The 16,485-nt window shown below is 42.3% G+C and overlaps 2 protein-coding genes across 3 annotated transcripts; one reads left to right on the forward strand and one right to left on the reverse strand.

Annotated features, from left to right (window-relative positions):
• The first annotated feature begins 15 nt into the window (after positions 1–15).
• LOC117605494 (uncharacterized) lies at positions 16–850 on the forward strand. The gene is made up of 2 exons (XM_076689873.1): positions 16–428; positions 641–850. Exons 1-2 carry the CDS (start codon positions 179–181, stop codon positions 739–741), a joined length of 351 nt encoding a protein of 116 aa, XP_076545988.1. The 5' UTR covers positions 16–178; the 3' UTR covers positions 742–850.
• Positions 829–14,031, reverse strand: LOC117605186 (1-phosphatidylinositol 4,5-bisphosphate phosphodiesterase). 2 transcript variants are annotated; one of them, XM_034326320.2, is made up of 20 exons: positions 13,752–14,031; positions 9,206–9,260; positions 7,650–7,887; positions 7,435–7,494; positions 6,998–7,135; positions 6,707–6,786; positions 6,234–6,369; positions 6,058–6,158; positions 5,797–5,963; positions 5,265–5,475; positions 4,939–5,197; positions 4,497–4,691; positions 4,198–4,402; positions 3,968–4,125; positions 3,687–3,893; positions 3,243–3,615; positions 3,027–3,176; positions 2,785–2,962; positions 2,266–2,716; positions 829–2,187 (listed from the first exon to the last, which is right to left on the reverse strand). In XM_034326320.2, the coding sequence occupies exons 3-20, from the start codon at positions 7,818–7,820 to the stop codon at positions 2,119–2,121; spliced, it is 3,309 nt and encodes a 1,102-aa protein (XP_034182211.1). In that variant the 5' UTR covers positions 7,821–7,887; positions 9,206–9,260; positions 13,752–14,031; the 3' UTR covers positions 829–2,118. The 2 variants fall into 2 exon arrangements, with proteins under 2 accessions (XP_034182211.1, XP_034182125.1); XM_034326234.2 differs by having other exon boundaries at positions 830–2,187; positions 4,491–4,691.
• Positions 14,032–16,485: the final 2,454 nt, after the last annotated feature.

The following is a 16,485-nucleotide window of genomic DNA, read 5'->3' on the forward strand; positions in this document are numbered from 1 at the left end:
CAGGAGTATAAAAGCGAATGCACGCAGGAATATAGTTTGATAATAAACCTTGTAAGAACTTGGAACTTGCTTTCAGCCTTCGTTATGAGATACTTCGTGAGTTTTCTTCTATTTCAGTGTTACGAATTTATATACAAGAATCTTACGAATACTGGGAACGTGGTTTTAGTTGCTCTTTATGGTCGCCGTTGTCTGCGAAGGGACAAGGATACCCAGGATATCGGAGTCCTTCTTCCCGGGATTTCAAGGCGCTCATCATGGACACGGTGGCCATAGATATCAGCACGGACAACTGGATAACTATGGGCCTGTACAATTTCCTGGAGATCACAGGGCACCCTATGGAAACTTGGATATAGGAAACGAGTTTTACGGTCATCAGGGTGCCATCGGCGGTCACGCGAACGTTGCCGACCATTTTGCAGGAGGTAACGTTCAATTAACGCGTTAAGTGTCCGAATTAGAAAAGTAGAAAATCAATTAAAAAAATTAAAAAAATTAATCACGACGTGTTCAGTAATTTATATTACCTACTGTGTGCTTTCCCAGTGAAACTGTTGCTAGAAAGTTAATTATCGTCGCGATGGCGTTAAAATCACTGATCATCAACGTGATTAACATCGGATCTTTCTTTCTTCAGGTCCGTTCAACGTTGCTGGCAACCACGGAGGCTTCAATCCACATCAGGCTCATCCTCGGAACTACGAACGCTACAACCATGCACACGATTACGATTATTAATTATAGAAATCTCATTAAGCTTTAATGAGCTCGGGTGCATATATTCAGCTTCCCTCAACGCCGCTTGCAGCAACAGTTGCATCAATTCGAAGAAACGACGATCGGTCGAGCTAGCAATTTCTTTATTTCTCCTTACTCCTTTATATTCAATATAGATAATATGTATGTAATATAGATTAATATAATAATTTTGTGTAAATATAACATTATTAGAATGAAAACAACGACGTGGTGACAATTAATGCTAGGCTCTCCATTTTCCTCGGTCCTTGTCCTTCTTATGTAAAACGCAATCATTGCCTCTTGGCGATACTACTTTTGGACCATTCTCGCGATAGTACTCGATTTAAAGAGGAAGGAAGAAAACGGTTTGGGAACGAGTACCCGCTCGATCATGCGTTGAAAGTAATTCGACAAGCTGAGACACAATCACAGATACGCGATCTATTGACTCTTTCCGATCATAGAAGCATCGTTTTCTTGTTAATCGTAGCGGAGGAATCGTTACGGTGACGGTAAATTCCATTTGGCGTTAGGCATGAAACACAGGCTCGCATCTCGCTCACGCACGCAGAACGATAGAATTCGGTAATAGCGTTAACGATCGAAAAATATTGTAACCGATGAATCACGCGGCACGCTTCATCCGCGAGATTCATACTTCTCATTTACCTATACACGTTTTATCCTAGGATCCTTCCGAGCTAACTTCGTCGACATCGGTGGAAATAAGAAAACAAACGTTGCACGAAACTTCGCAGACTTGGTACGGACAGAAATAAGACTAACTTTTATGATTTTTTTTATAAACTTTCATTGAATTCATACCTTTTTAATGAATCATCAAACGAGCTATATTTATGCAACAATTTCTTTTTCTTAATTATGTTCGTAGAACATGACAACGAAGTTTGATCGGATAATCCTAGGAAACCGTGCCTGTGTATATATATGTATATATCCATACACATACATAATTATAATAAATGTATGTACGTGTATATATACGCTTATCAATGTAAGAGTTTGACTAGATCACTTTAGTTTTTTATTGACTCCCTTATATTTAGTCTAGGTACTTGCTCGTGCGACGACGGACAGTATGGAGTTATAAGACGCTTCTTTTATAAAAAAATATCCAGGAGAATGAACTAGAATACACGAGTAAACGCGGTTTTCTCAGTTGCTTCCGGTTCTCTGGTTGCCGACACGCGCGGACGTGCCGGCAGTTTCGAGAACGATAGCTAACGAGGCTTGATCCCAATTCCAATTGTAATTAACGATAGTAGTGGATTCTGTGAATGCAGCACCTCAGTTCTTCCGGGGAAACTTTCACGGTCACGGGAAGGGGCGAACGCGATCGCTTCCTGTCGGCCATCACACGTAGAACTCGGTTTTAGGACCCAATTCGTACTCCATCTCCTCGTTTTTGTACATATCCATTATCTGAAACAGAAATCGTCTCGTCTGTTGTAAAATCACTGTTTACCGTAATATTTGAAAAGAAAAAGGCGCTTCGTTTACCGCGTTCATGTCTTTTTGCAATTCCTCCAGTTGCTTCTCGTGAATCACCTTCAGCTTCTCTTTCTCTCTATTTTGAATCAGTTGCGCGATTCTCCTCTCTTCCATAAATTTCTTCGTGTTATTCTGCTGCTTCTCCCTCAATCTACCCTCTTTGATCCCTCTAGTCTTCAGCGTTTTATCGTTCATCACCTCCCTCATGCTCTCCACCGACAGTCTCGCTTGCCTTGCATTCATCTCTTTGATTTCCCGCTCGTGCCGCGCCGTCAGCTGTTTCTGCTGAGCCACCTGTGCGGCCACGCACAACTTCCGCAGCGTGTTCCTTCGTTCCTCCAGGTGAGAACGCATCAAATCCCGCTCCTCCCGTCGCTGCCTGTCCGCTAACCGTGACCACTGAACGGTCTGTTCGGAAACCGCACGACGAACGGTTGGATCCCTCGACAGTTCCGCTTTGCTGTTTCGAAAACAAAGAGAATTGATTTTCGACGATATGAAAAGAAGAGAAGTTAAATCCTTCCGTACTTTTTCCCTTTGATAATCTTCTCAATGGCAACGCAGTGTTGTTTCTGGACGGTAAGTTTCTCTTTCTGATGCCTCTTCTTCAGAGACTCCAATTCCTTTTGCTGCTTCCTTAGCACCTTTTGAAATCCCTTCTCCTGACGCAACGATTCCACCGTTATGGGATCGAATTTCATCTCCTCTGCGAGGAAAATAGAAATATTTGTTAAAAATTATTCTCGGGTTATTTTTGTTTTCCTATTTACCACGCGGTTTGGCCACTTCGCGATGAGCAGACATAGAATCAGAGTTCCCTTTGCTGTCGCTTTCTTCGATACCGAGCCCGCGCATTTTATTCTGCGCTGTGTTCTCCGGCTTCTTGTAGGCCCGTGGTGCTGTGAGCGCGTCCATAAGTCCTGTGAACCGAGTTCGAAATAAAATTACCTTATCCACCCTTTCGTGTGGACAAAAGGAATACCGACCTTCGTAGCCATCCGGCACGTAGATCTTGATCTCGATATTGCAAAACAGCATGGGAAGGGACATGGGAAAGTTCGCCTCGGTACGCAGAGATATATGGCGATAGCCCGATTGCAGGCCATCCAAAGGGACGATCCTCTGACCTAACAGTTTACCATTCGACTCGTCGTAAACCGCGAATCTCAACGCTGCCAAATCCGGCAGAACGACTTTTCGAAAGAGGAAGGGTTCTTCATTGTACACGGGGTTCAGGCCGTTCGCTGGAACTACTCTCGTTCGAAATTCCTTGCGAATAGTGTCGGTAGGCAGACCGTACATCTCCACCTCCACGTACGTCCCGACTTTCTTATCCGATAGAAATTGCCCCGCAATTACCTGATGGTAATAAATATTAACGTGTAACCAAGTGTTAATAATAACACTTCGGTGTGACGTTTATTAAATACCTGAACGCTGCACTGAGTCGCGATTACCCCGTCCACAGGGCTCTCGGCAAAGGGATCGAAGCTTCTGTCCGCCCTTCGCATGAAATCCGGCTTCAAAAGGTATCCAGAGGAGCCATTGTACTCGAATTTTCCTTGGTTCAGTTGCATCGGTAAATCCGCCGTTTGGAAATTTAACGAAACCATCTGACAGCCGGCGTTCCAGAAGACCTGTTTCCGATCGATCGATCAGCGGACGCGTTCTTTTGATCGCTCGAATCGGTTTTGAACGCGGTGAAAATTACCTGTGGCATGTAATTCGATGAATCCGCCCGAGTACCCTTCGGATAGATCCTGCTCATTTGCCGCTTGTTATAATTTACGAACTCGATGGCTTGCGTCTTCAGGCAATTCAGGCCGGCGGTTTCCGCAAAGGAAGACATATTGTGATGAATATTTTTCTCTGTACAAATAAATAGAAACTTCTCGCGTATTCCTACAAGACACCTTTAAAAGAAGTTTAATTTTATCTTACGTTCGGCGACGTCGAAGCCAGGGAATTTAATTGGCTGAGCATAGTTGACCATGGAAGACAACCATGGGTGCACGTTCGTAGTGCTTCCGGTGTACGGTTGAACCACCGCCAATTCTAAAGTATCTCCTAAACCAGCGCTGGAACCAGATTGCTGTTGAGTAACCGTGGTCGAAGATGCGACAGACTCGGTCGTCGAAACCTCTTCCTACACCAGATACCATTAAGCAAATCATTTATTTCGATTTTAAAAAAAGAATGAAGGATTTCACGCAGGTGCTCGTAACGAGGGTTACCTTTACCGATTGTTGTTCAACGACTGCTGCTACAACGGGAGGCGCACTCGCATCTTCCTTCACTTCGTCTTCAATAACGAATTGACCTTGCCTAAATAATTCCAATTCTTGTTTCTCCACTTCGGGCTTCAGGCGTTTGTTTTTTATAAGAATTTTACGCTTCAGCATACTGGGTGGCGGTAACGGCACCCCTGGCTCCAGCTATTTTATCAGAACACAAGATCGGTATTTATTAATGTATTTTTTTTAGACCAATATCGGCTCCTACACTCGAACCATTTATCTTGATTTTCGAAAACTTCAGACGATAATATGGCAAGGTACTTTTGCTTAATTTATCGATGATAATCTTAAGAAGATTTCGATTGACGCATTTGTCTGGTTATCAGATTCCATGACTGGTCAAAACACGTTAATTAAATTAGACGATCGATAAAAGAAAACTCACAGGGTACTCCTTGAGTGGCTCTTTCAGCAACAGGTCGCCGAGAATTTCGTCGCAATACTTTGCCAATTTGTACTGCTGTTTCTTGCTGCAGTGGTTCTCGAAGCTGAGGATCACCGGGTAATCCGACGTAACGAATGCCGTGTCTCTCACTGCGTATATCACATCCTTGAACAGGATGTCGGTGCACATTGCTTTTCCGTGCGTAATTATCGGCTCCTCGTCCTCGCCTTTTCCGTCCCAGCAATCCAGCTCGACGCATCTTTAAATCGAACCAACGAAATTTCGCCTTTCGATCCTTCCATAAAATATGGTTTTGTTAGGTTTACCTGCAGCCGGCGAGCAAAACTTGTCTGTACATCTCAACGCTGCTCTTTCCACCGAACTGACGGCCGCTCAAATACGTATTATGACTCGAATTAATATAATAATGAGCCAACGGTTGGTCCATGTCCATGTAGACGTCTAGTCTGTCCAAGAAAACCGGCGCGTTTTCGTCGGACATCAGGTACCTTATAAAACCATCCTTTGTCATCGTTTCTGAAAGGATGCGATTGCTTCTGAAAGGATGCCGTTCCGAAGGTACAAGCTAATTCAAACGCTTAGGCGATCGATGGTGCAGGTGTAACACGTTGATTGATCAGGAATTGAAATTCTTAATAATCGTTATTGAAATGGAATGAAGCAAAGTCGAGCGACTCGTTGTTGCCAAATAACCAACAAAATTCCTATATATTAAAATAATTAATTATCCGTAGCATAGAATAAAATTTTTTAAACATTTCTTATTAGTTATTCGCAATATCGTTTCACTCGAGGACCTAAAAAGCAACACAGACAAACATCCAATGAAAATCTTACTTTGATTTCGTGCTGTCTCATTTTGCTCGTAATCTTTTATGATTTCCAATGCTCTTTTCTCGTCGTACAACGGATATAGGATCTCGTTCAATGTTGGATCGCGTTGTTTCTCATTCAGGAACATGACCAGTTGATCGAGATTGATTGTGTTCGCCTTACCCTGGGTGCTGGAACGTTCAGAGCAAACAAACGTTCCTTTCCACGTTTATTGAGGAATCGATCGCGATTAGCGTTCCTTAGACCGATGCTTCTTATACTCACATGGATTGGAACAGTTCTTCTATGTCGTTTCTTGGACAGATTTTATGATAGAGCGCGTAGAACGCGTCGAACGTGAAGTCGTCTGGCTCGATCACGTCGTTCTACAATTTTATAATTAAAATTTCAGTTATATCTTATAATGAATTTTAATTTTTTAAATTTTCATCATCGAGTACCTTTCCGCTAGGTAGGCCTAAGTCGGCGAGGCACTGATAGACGAGCTTCTCCGTTTTCCCGGACGCGAAAGTTCTCGCGACCACTTTCACCGGAACTTTTCCATTCGGATCGACCAGCATTCTGAGCCGCATCCAACTGGAACACGCCGACCAACCTTTATCTTTCAGTCGCAAAAAGATAACTTTCGTGTATAGTTTACCGTCCGCGTAGCAAAAACACGATACTTATTTTCCATGGAGGAAAAGAAATAGAGGAAAAAAGAAAAGAAGAATATCTTGTTTGCTTTCACTTGTGAAACGCGAGTCTCGTTTACGAATGTTTTCGTGAAAATCGAAGGAGCAGAACTGGAAAAGGACGTCTCCGTTTTAATTATTTCACGATGATTCGCGTAAACGTAAGTCGCGGTTACGAGTAACAGCGTAGGTGTGTTTCGTGCGTGTATTTGTGGGTGTAATTGAATTACTAAACTCACTGTTTCTTCAAGCACGTAAGCGGGCAAACGTTGTTGGCTTTCACGTTGTGCGTAATCGATCGTACGCCATCCAGCCATACCTGTCATGGGGCATAGCAAACACGTGGACTTATTGATTATTGGTAATAATTGACGATCGATAGATCGATAGAAAAAAATATAAGCTCGTTGTTTCTGATCGGACGAATGCAAAAACGAAAGGAATGGTAATCGATAATTATAAGAGGCTCCTTTAATTTATTCATTTTTCGGAGGATCAAGCAAAGGGGATTACGTGAAGAGCAAATTTACCTTAGCCGTTACTGGGTCCGGGCAAACGACGTGCTGGTAATTAATATTGGTGTAATCTACACCCGAACAGATGGTTAAACTTTTCTCGTCTAATTGCTCGCCGTGCTTCGTCAGCAGCTTGTCGTACAGCTTCGGGTCCTGGATTAAATTACAGAACGGTTTTATCAAAATTCCCCTCTCGTTTGCGAAATTATTCAATACGCCACCGTGGCAAGGGTAATTTTCTTAATTTTCGTCATTAACATTTCAATGTCCAAGTGTAAATTACTTGCCTTTAAGCGATCAATTTACAACCTGAGTGAAAGGGTGAAGTTTCGAAGCACTTACGGTCTACCAACTAGTTTCAAAGTTCTGTATTGAATATTTCATCGAAAAGTGCGACAGGTTCAACGAGGTTCATTGTGCCTAGACTTCTGATATGCAGAAGGTTTTCTTACCTTTGGTAATCCACCGGCGCGAATGTCGCTCACTTGACACAGCTCAATGACGTCCCCGTCCTATAGGACGAACAAAAGATAAAGAAAAAAGGAAGAAAAAGAAAAGGTAATAAAATAATCCACACCATTGTCCTCGATAGGACAAGTAACGTACGAGATATCGTCTTTCTTCGAAAGAACAAAAGCAGAGGCAAAGACAAAAGGGAGACACTCACTTTTCCTTCGCTTTGCCAGTAGATGAAGAAACCATACTCATCGACCTTGAACATGCAATTTAGTTCGAGGTCCGTGTTGTCCTTTTCCTCTGACCAACGATCGAACATGCATCCTTGACGCAGCGGTAGCGGTACCTCGATCTGCCAATTGAACTCGAACCTTTTCGTCATCTTCACGATTTCTTTTTCACCTGTTTCTCCGTGTCGAGCAGCGTACACGTCGTGCGTCGTCGGGTTCCTGTCAATTTTGTGTTCAAGGCTTTCGATAAACGCTGCCTAAACATCGCGTCCGTGACACGAATCTTCGCTTTTCATATTACGTTTTCAAATTTGCCTGGCCGATTACGTGAGTAGCATGAAACGTTCGGCTTCGTTTGTTTACAAGTTTCTGGGTGAATATCTAACGATACCTTTCGCAATCGTACATCGTCCAGGAAAAATAACATTTCTACGTCGATAACTTTCACGTCTCCATAAATCCTCGGGAATTTAATGAAATAATTAATTGCAGGGTGTCATTACCGATTCCAGGTTCGTTAACCAAGATTTACTCGGTTACCGATGTCCCACGTTTATTCGAAACGAGCACCATTACACGTCGAACACTAATCGATACTCGGTTCGATTAACTCGAGCGTAGACCGTCCTTTAATCGTATTCTCTCAACCTCAATTGAGTATTAACCTCCGAGAGAACGAAGTACATGACCTCTTTCACCTGCATCGGAATCCAATTAAACGTTAATCTCGTTAAACTGTAGCCTCTGTTCGCGATACGAGCAACGTTAACTGGCTTTCCAAAGCCGGCCCTTTTTGTTCGCCAAAGAATCAATCGTTACAGAATCAACCTCCCATGCTGCGATTTGCTTTTCGTGAAGGGTGTGCATTGGCAGGGTTTACGAGAAAAGTCGGGAGTTTAACGCGTCTTATGGCGCACTCGAAAGTGCAGCTTTTACCACCGCGAAACGGGTTACAATCGCGTCATCAGGAAGCTTTCTGTTTTTTCGAAAGGTCGATATTGCATCGAAGCACAAAGGATTTGCTGGCATCGTTGCACTGATTGACCTTTATTCCCTGGCTGCAAGTAGGACGTACCATAAACGGAAATGGCTAGGTGAAAATAGAATAATGGTAGAACGTTTCCTCGGGGAAACGATTGGTAGAACGATTCAATACAGAGTGAGGAATTTAAAACAGGTCGTCTGAATGGCTCGTTCGCTTCTGATGATAGAAACTTGCTTGGTTTCAAAGGGCGCATAATCTGATATCAGTAATTTTTTCATAAGTGAAGGCGTAGCGGAGATGAGAAGGTGAAAAAATATTAAAATAGATATACATATATCTTATTTAAGCGGATTACGCGTACCTCGAAATGCTGCAAGTTTCCTCCAATGGTGACCTGGTTTAAATGCCCTACTCTGTATATTTTCATGAATTTTTCTCACAAATTTTGACACAACCCCTGTACACACCCTCTACGTCTAATAAATAAATAAATTTATAGGAAAAGTTTATCTTTCGTGGACGACGTTAGGAAACAGAACGATGATCACTTACGACGTTAAGATCGTTTCTTCCTGGCTGGTTTGCACATTTTACTTCTCCGCTGCACCTACGACAGGAAAGATCGAATAAAGTTTATAATGCATCTTCTTACCCCCTCTGTGCTGTGAGTCAAGGTCTCTGAGTCTATGTATAGCAACCGGTATACAAATTAGATTCACTGAACTTTATGACCAATCTTTGTGCAAATATTTCATGCAACTGTCAAACAACGTTCCCTTGTGACTGTTACCCGCTTCCGGCCAGCACGAATTCGTACGTTCTATTCGAATTTCAATCAAGTTCAATCGACACGACTGCCATTACTAAAAATAAACACGATTATAATTCTCGACTGGTATGCATTTTTAATTTAAACGTTCTATTACCACTTTGCATTATTATCTTCGTCTTTTTAATTATTTGTTAGCGATTCATAAGTAAAAAAAATGACGGTGCAATTAGCAATCAATATGCTCTTCTAATTTTTCCGTTTTATAACGACAAGTCACACACACGTCTCGTCGATTATCGTTCAAATGAAATAAAATGAATCGCGTTTATTAAATAATCGAATCCTAAACGCTTACTTATTACAATATTCCCGACTGTTTTACAATGTTCTACGCTTGCCGTGGGAAAGCACCATCCGTGCTGATAGATCGACCAAGAGCGCGTAACTAATGAAGTGCAATTAATCGAACGCTTATCGGTCGCGTAAGGCTGACCATTATTCAATAACTGGGTTTATCATTTGCGAACGAGAAAGGTCGAGCACCTATCAGCGTTACTATCGTCTACGGATATCCCGTTTCGGCTTATCGCGAATTATCTTAATTGACGCAGTAGGAAGTTTCGCAAATGCCTACCAATCACGTGCGAACCGAGCGTACAAAATAATTCTGCATACAAAACCGTTTTTTGTAAAACGTCTGTTCATTGTTTCGCGACGGTTGGATACTTTTGCTCGTATGCTCACACGCGAGCGTGTCTCAATCTTTTCGTAGAACGAGTAACAATGACCATGAACATTGAAAGGAACTTGTGTACAGAGACGGCACAAACATGGCAAAGTATAAAAGAAAACAAAAGTGAAGAAAGTCCGTGGTAAGGGGGGAGGAATAAGGTCGGGGAGAAATGTAACGAAAGAACTGGCAGACAGACCCAGGTATTTTCGGATCGCCCGAGTTTCCAACTTTTCGGAACGTCCCCTAACGCGCTTTCAATCAGAACGAAAGCGTTCGATTCGATCATAAATATCCGAAGGAAGTTTCGTATTAATGTAGTTTCTTAACGGAGGAACTTGATCCGATAAATCTTTTCATCTTCTTATTTGAAATATTATCAATCGTACATTCGATTCTTATTAAAACGTTCGATAGACATTTTCAAAGCCTCTATTTGGAGGAGAACGCGACAGAAGGTACGGACGGAGGGTTAATCGTCTGTCCAATAGGGAAAAGCGAGGAATTCAATAAAGCTGTTAATTCGTTACCGGGGGTCTCGCAGTTTGTGATCGGCGTTATTCCATGGACGATCGAATTGCCTGAAATAGCAGGAGTTTCAGGTCGCTACGCTTGATTCCTCTCTCGTGTCCCATAGCGCGTGTACACATCGCACACCTCTGTATAAATGGTTTGTATCATACACAGAGACAAGCGCGTAAACACAGGAGCGTTACGAAAATAATGTGGGAGAGTTGGTGGGTGCCGGTGCTTCTTCCCTGGCACGATAAAAACGTTTCTGGCGCCTACACGGTAAACGAATTCTTCACGGGCAATCGTGACGGTGATGCGGTACGCGTCCGGAACCTGCTTAATGGCAAGCGCGGAACACAAGTATTTCGGTCGTGAAAGCGGAAGAACGTCGGGATGCCGTAATATCGTCTGGCTCTGTTGATAATCTACCGAATCCGTCCCGACCACTGACTGCTCGTAAACTTCTCGTTCAATTTTGCCACCGGTGCTTTTTCCACCTTTATAGACCATCTTTCGTGAGAACCGAAGACTCCGGGACCGTCAATTTTCTTTTCTCCGAGAAAAGTATCTTGAAAAGTATTCGAAGGATATTGCTACTTGAAAATTCAATCAGTTTAAAACGCTTCTCTTATAAGTAGGAGAACGAATGTAGCCAGAGGTGTTAAAGTCGTTTAACAAGAAAAATAATTCTCGCTTTGCATGACTATTTATCGAGAAGAATAGCATTTACCGACGTTTTGTCGACTGCCATTACGGTCGCCAAGGAATTAAATTTAATTAAAAAAATGCATAAACACGTTTGTTATGTGTTGTTTTTACTGCACCATCCCTGGTGTTTAACGCGCGCTTCCTCTGACAGAATAATTTTATATTAGAATTTTTGCATCCTCCTTCGCAAGGTTCGCCAGCGGGAAGTTTTAAATAACTAATACACCGTGCGAGCTGTTTCGTTCCAGCGTGAAACGAGTTGCGTACATTATACGCTTATGCAATACCACGTAACCCCTTTATAACCTACCATCGAGGGAAATGAATGAAATTATTGCTGGAAGGCTGACGGGAATGAATGGAAGCCCTGGCTGTTGACAAAACGTGAAAGTAAGCGTTCGTGTACCGCGTAGCTTATTTTCTTTCTTTCTTTCTTTTTTCTTTTTTAAACGTCGCATTATCCCTGAAGTAGCCATTACACGAAGCGGTTTAACGCACACGTACGGTACACACGTGCTTGTAAATACAGTGCAAACATTTGCACTCTGATATCACGTAAGTGGAACGCCGTGGAACAATATTTGCACAGCCGATGAATACCGGTGTTACTTGAATTTGGAGCAACGTCGAGCTACCAGAGAATTTCTTCGTGCGTTAGATTAATCGACGCGTGGCGGTGGTTCAATTACCGACTACGTCGATCAATAATTACGTAACTTCCGGTACAGCCTTTGAAGGACGAATTAAGCTGACACGACATTGACCGCTCGATCGCTCAATAACGCAACCCGGTCGCTTCGAGAAGAATGGAAATAAATGAGGGTCATGACCCGTGTTCCGCGGCTAGAATTCTTGCAATCTTCTCGACACGAGAGGGGTTATTCGTTATTCGTAACTGGTTCAGATACAATTTCAATCATTCCAGAAACCCTGGATACCAGTAGGTTGCAATTTCAAGACCCATTAACCCATTTTTACCCCGACTCCTATTCAGAGATTTAAGTACGATCCGAACAATACGAAGATTCGACGCTGTTAATTGAAATTATTACCAGCATCGTGGAATATCGATGTAGCCGACACGCGTGAAGCTGAATCCCCTCCTTTCGACAAGAAGGTCAAAAGTCGGAGTAAAAAGCGAGAAAAATGTACGAGGCGAAGATAAAATGGTAGACGGTCGGTTAATATCAGCGAAGGTGAGGAACAGCTGGAGGCAACAGACACGAACCAATATTTCGTAATGGAAGAGACGCTTTTCGTCGTTCGCGGAAAGCCGTGTGTTTACTCCGCCATTTCTTGGTCACGCTTCGGATTCCCTTGACCTCGAAAATCCCTTGGGAGAGCCGCATCCAGGGTCGCGTCGATCCCTCCATTGTTTCCCCACTTTCTTATCCTCTGTCTCATTCCACAGTGAAAACTGTCATAAATGGACGATCGTTTCGTTCAAATCTACTAGAGTCATCCGTGTTCTAATTATTTCTAAAACACTGGAATATTTTAAAATAAATCTAAATTAAGAATCTTATTGCAGGGGAAGATTAACGAAAGGGTTTAATGAAATTCCGTGGTGGTGGTCATCGGTGACCACCTGCGCAGCCGGCGTGTTAACGAATCGTTTGTTCCTTAATTTCTCTCACCATCTCATTACGATGCACTTGCTCGACTGCGTTCCCTGCCTTGGTGCGTGTACGAAATGCACGGAATACAATGCTCGTGCGGCACGAACACGCACTCGTGGCAGGTACACGCACGGAAAACGCAAACGGAAGGAGTAACAGAGGTGGAGAAAAAGCAGACGAAGATAAACAGGTGAGCAGAGTTCACGATATCAGAGTGACAGAGAGAGAGAGAAAGGCTGAGGAAGAGAGCGAGAGGAAAGAAAAATATAGGTAACGAGTAGCTTCGGACAACTGACAGCAGATGAACGTGTGCGTGCGCTTTGTGTACAATGCTCGACTGATACCTCGTCGATTGAAAAACCTCTATCATTCTGTTTATGTTCCGATACGTTTCAGAAATAGTTTCGGATCAGTCTACGAATCGGAAGATTACGTTTATGCAAATCGAACCGGACAGCTGCTGGTTATAAAATCGAAGGCGACTGGTTATTTCAAATTAGCGATCGATGCGAACGACCGCGATCCAGCGTACGTCACGATCCTCCGTATTATCACGTTCGATTCTAAGTAAATTTCTCGCACGTCAATCGACAGTTTGTGCGGTCAGCGGATGTCCAAGGTTCCCGATGAAACGCAACGTGTCCCTGACGTGCAGTAACCGTGGACGATCGCGGACCACGTTCGAGGCATTCGCGGACACGATATCGCTAATGATATTTTCTTTCTTTTTCTTTCTTAAACTGTTTCTCGCCTTACCGTGTGTGAAACTACCGGCTGAAACGACGCTGGCGATCGTGTCTCTCTCTTGGATCACATTCTTTCACGGTTCCTCTCTCGCGATCGGTTCCCACTGCGGAGCGCACACGCGGTCACCGCGTCTAGGGGTGAGAAAATTCAACGAAAAAGGGAAAAAAAAGAAGGAAAACGTTGACGAGCAACGGGTATAAGAGGAACGCACGTTTTCTCAGCGCAACACTGAACGCCCTTCAGGCGCGGCGGAAGAAACTGACGGTGCGACACCGTCTGTTGACGGGCAAGCCTCTAGCCTGGCTCGATACCGTCCTTTTCTCCTGCGCGCATGTGCCGCATTACTATCTCGCTGCTCACCGCTCTGTTTCTACTTGCTCGGTTAATAAGCGCGGTATCTGCTATGCACTCGCATCTTTCAATTATTCCGAATAAATCGGAATAATAATTGAACCTGGAAATGCGATATAATTGAGTAATTAATCCTTGAACAGCGGACTCCTGATTAAACTACAAAACATATTAATTTGAAATTAAATGTACAATTTTTAAACGGAAGAATTTCATATATCGGGAGAATAATTTTTAGAAGAACAGTGTAAAATTAATATAGAATCAGAGCTCTCTCCATGGTCTGTCGTCCAAAGGTTACAGTACATTGCAAGGGTAGAAAATAAAATGTTAATTAACGAATGATTTGCTTCACTAATTTCTTCCTCCCTCTTCCTGTCAAATAATGCAAAAGAAACACGTTTTCACGCAAGCTCGATGAATGAAAGTGTGCTTTGTATATTTAAGGCTACACGGTCTCCAAGGATCGAAGGGTGTACGCGACAAGTTTCAGGTTGATTACATTCTTACCCTGTCCCCACCAATGTTTAATGAATATTTTAATTCTAAATTTGTTCCAGCTTAACTTCCTCGTTCGTTAATTCGAGGAATTAAGCTCCGTGAAGAGATTAAAATTAAGGAGGGAGATCGGTGACGAACGTTGCGAAAGTAATTAACTTAGATGATTAGAAAATGAAAAAAAGAAAATTACGAACACGAATAAAATTACAGTAGTAATTTAGAATAAATTAATTGGTGGAAACTGAGTGTAACGAAAAGGAGAAGCTTTTCTCTCGAACCAAATGCGTTATATCTTAGAAAGCAATTTGTTTTGTTGTGTTTTTCTTTTCTATTATCTCATCCATCGGCCTAGTACTTCCGTGTCCCTGAATACTTACAGAGTGATGATTCTACTCCGAAGCAGAGTGCCAAAATTACTACCTCTTGAATGGAAACACGTTTCGATATATATTTAGAATCTTCGAGTGAATAGTGGATAAATAATTTTGATGCCTTAACATGGACAGGAAAAATTTCAACGTATCTGACTCACCGACTACTTTTCCCTCGATTTTGTAAAATATCTTATCTTTCGCTTCTCACGGCCCTGTAGATTCGAATTCAGGCTATCATTAATCAGAATTGGAACTTTCGTACACGCGAATTTAAACGAGTCAAGTATTCTTCTCGCATCAAGGAACATATTATAAGAATCCGTGGAGTGTTGAAGAAAATATCCGTTTCAATGAGCAGGCTTTTAATTAACGCAACCGGCGATTGCATATACACTTGCGCAAACGTTAATATTGACATACAAACAGGAATAAATTATGTAGACTCGAAATGTTGTTTCCTATGCTATGTTTCAGTGGCAAATGAAAGTTTGAATCAGAAGATATAAATATCTTTCATCGTGAACAGAGGAAATTCAGTTATCTATACTCGTAGACAGGTCACGTCTACGTAAACATCTGCTTCTGATCCGTGAATTTTCTGAAAAATAACAAACTAAATATATTAGAAGCAACAGATCAAATGTTTCCTCGTGGTTACACTGTAATAACAAAATAGTATCGATTATCAAAACAAGCATTATCAAAATAAAATAGCGTCTATGCTTGAAGCCTCTTTTATAATTGTCACCTGATTCCATATGCGTGTTTAATTAAACAAAAAACGGTGTTGTCTAAGTAACAAAGTCCAGAAGGTTGCGTAACGGTAAATCAATCGTTAAGCCTTGTAAACTCGCATGTGAGATTTTCTTGCGCCAATCAATAACACCAATCAAAAATTAACTGCTTATCAACAGAATTACATTAGCATTCGAATCGTCTGATTAAAGAGTTAATTCTTCGCAATATTATAGAGTGCCGTGCTAAACACGACTATTTCTACTGCGACAGACAGCGCTTTAACCATAGCTGGAAGTTCGCTAAATTTCCAAGAAAATCTCGTTACATTTAAGAGGGTAGACACGGGTAATGCAGCGAGGTGACGTTACCGGCAAAAATGGTCCTAAAAAGGGGTTTACGGGAATACACTTTTCGTCCTTATATGAAAAGATTTGGGGCTGGGTGAGGGCTCATTCGAAAGAGGAAGGTCCAATGCAGGGCGGTCAACTGATGGTTTAACGAGATTGTATCCATATTTAATAATATCAGTGTCCAAAATAGAAGAAAAAATCGACAAAATGCAGTTGCGGAATCGAAGCATTTTTAGACCACTAAAAGAATTTTGTGACTCAAACAGTGAGTTAACTGCCCTGCATTGAACCTTCCCCTTTTGAATGAGCCCTTATTCAGCTCAAGATCTTCTCATATAAGAACGAATAACCGATTCCCGTGAACCCCTTAACAGGGCCATTTTTGCCGGTAATGTCACCTCGCTGCATTACCCATGTCTACCCCTGCAA

Source organism: Osmia lignaria, chromosome 9, assembly GCF_051020975.1.
Source record: "Osmia lignaria lignaria isolate PbOS001 chromosome 9, iyOsmLign1, whole genome shotgun sequence".
NCBI classification, from domain to species: Eukaryota; Metazoa; Arthropoda; class Insecta; order Hymenoptera; family Megachilidae; genus Osmia; species Osmia lignaria.

What these genes read in the sequence shown, in the direction of transcription:
- LOC117605494 (XM_076689873.1), top strand. Translation starts at nt 179, where the DNA reads ATGGTCGCCGTTGTCTGCGAAGGGACAAGGATACCCAGGATATCGGAG. An exon ending in TGCCGACCATTTTGCAGGAG is followed by an intron (nt 429 to 640) that starts GTAACGTTCAAT and finishes TTCTTTCTTCAG; the next exon opens with GTCCGTTCAACGTTGCTGGC.
- LOC117605186 (XM_034326234.2), bottom strand. Translation starts at nt 7,820, where the DNA reads ATGACGAAAAGGTTCGAGTTCAATTGGCAGATCGAGGTACCGCTACCG. An exon ending in CTTACGTGCTTGAAGAAACA is followed by an intron (nt 6,370 to 6,706) that starts GTGAGTTTAGTA and finishes GGCGTGTTCCAG; the next exon opens with TTGGATGCGGCTCAGAATGC. An exon ending in TGAGACAGCACGAAATCAAA is followed by an intron (nt 5,476 to 5,796) that starts GTAAGATTTTCA and finishes GCATCCTTTCAG; the next exon opens with AAACGATGACAAAGGATGGT.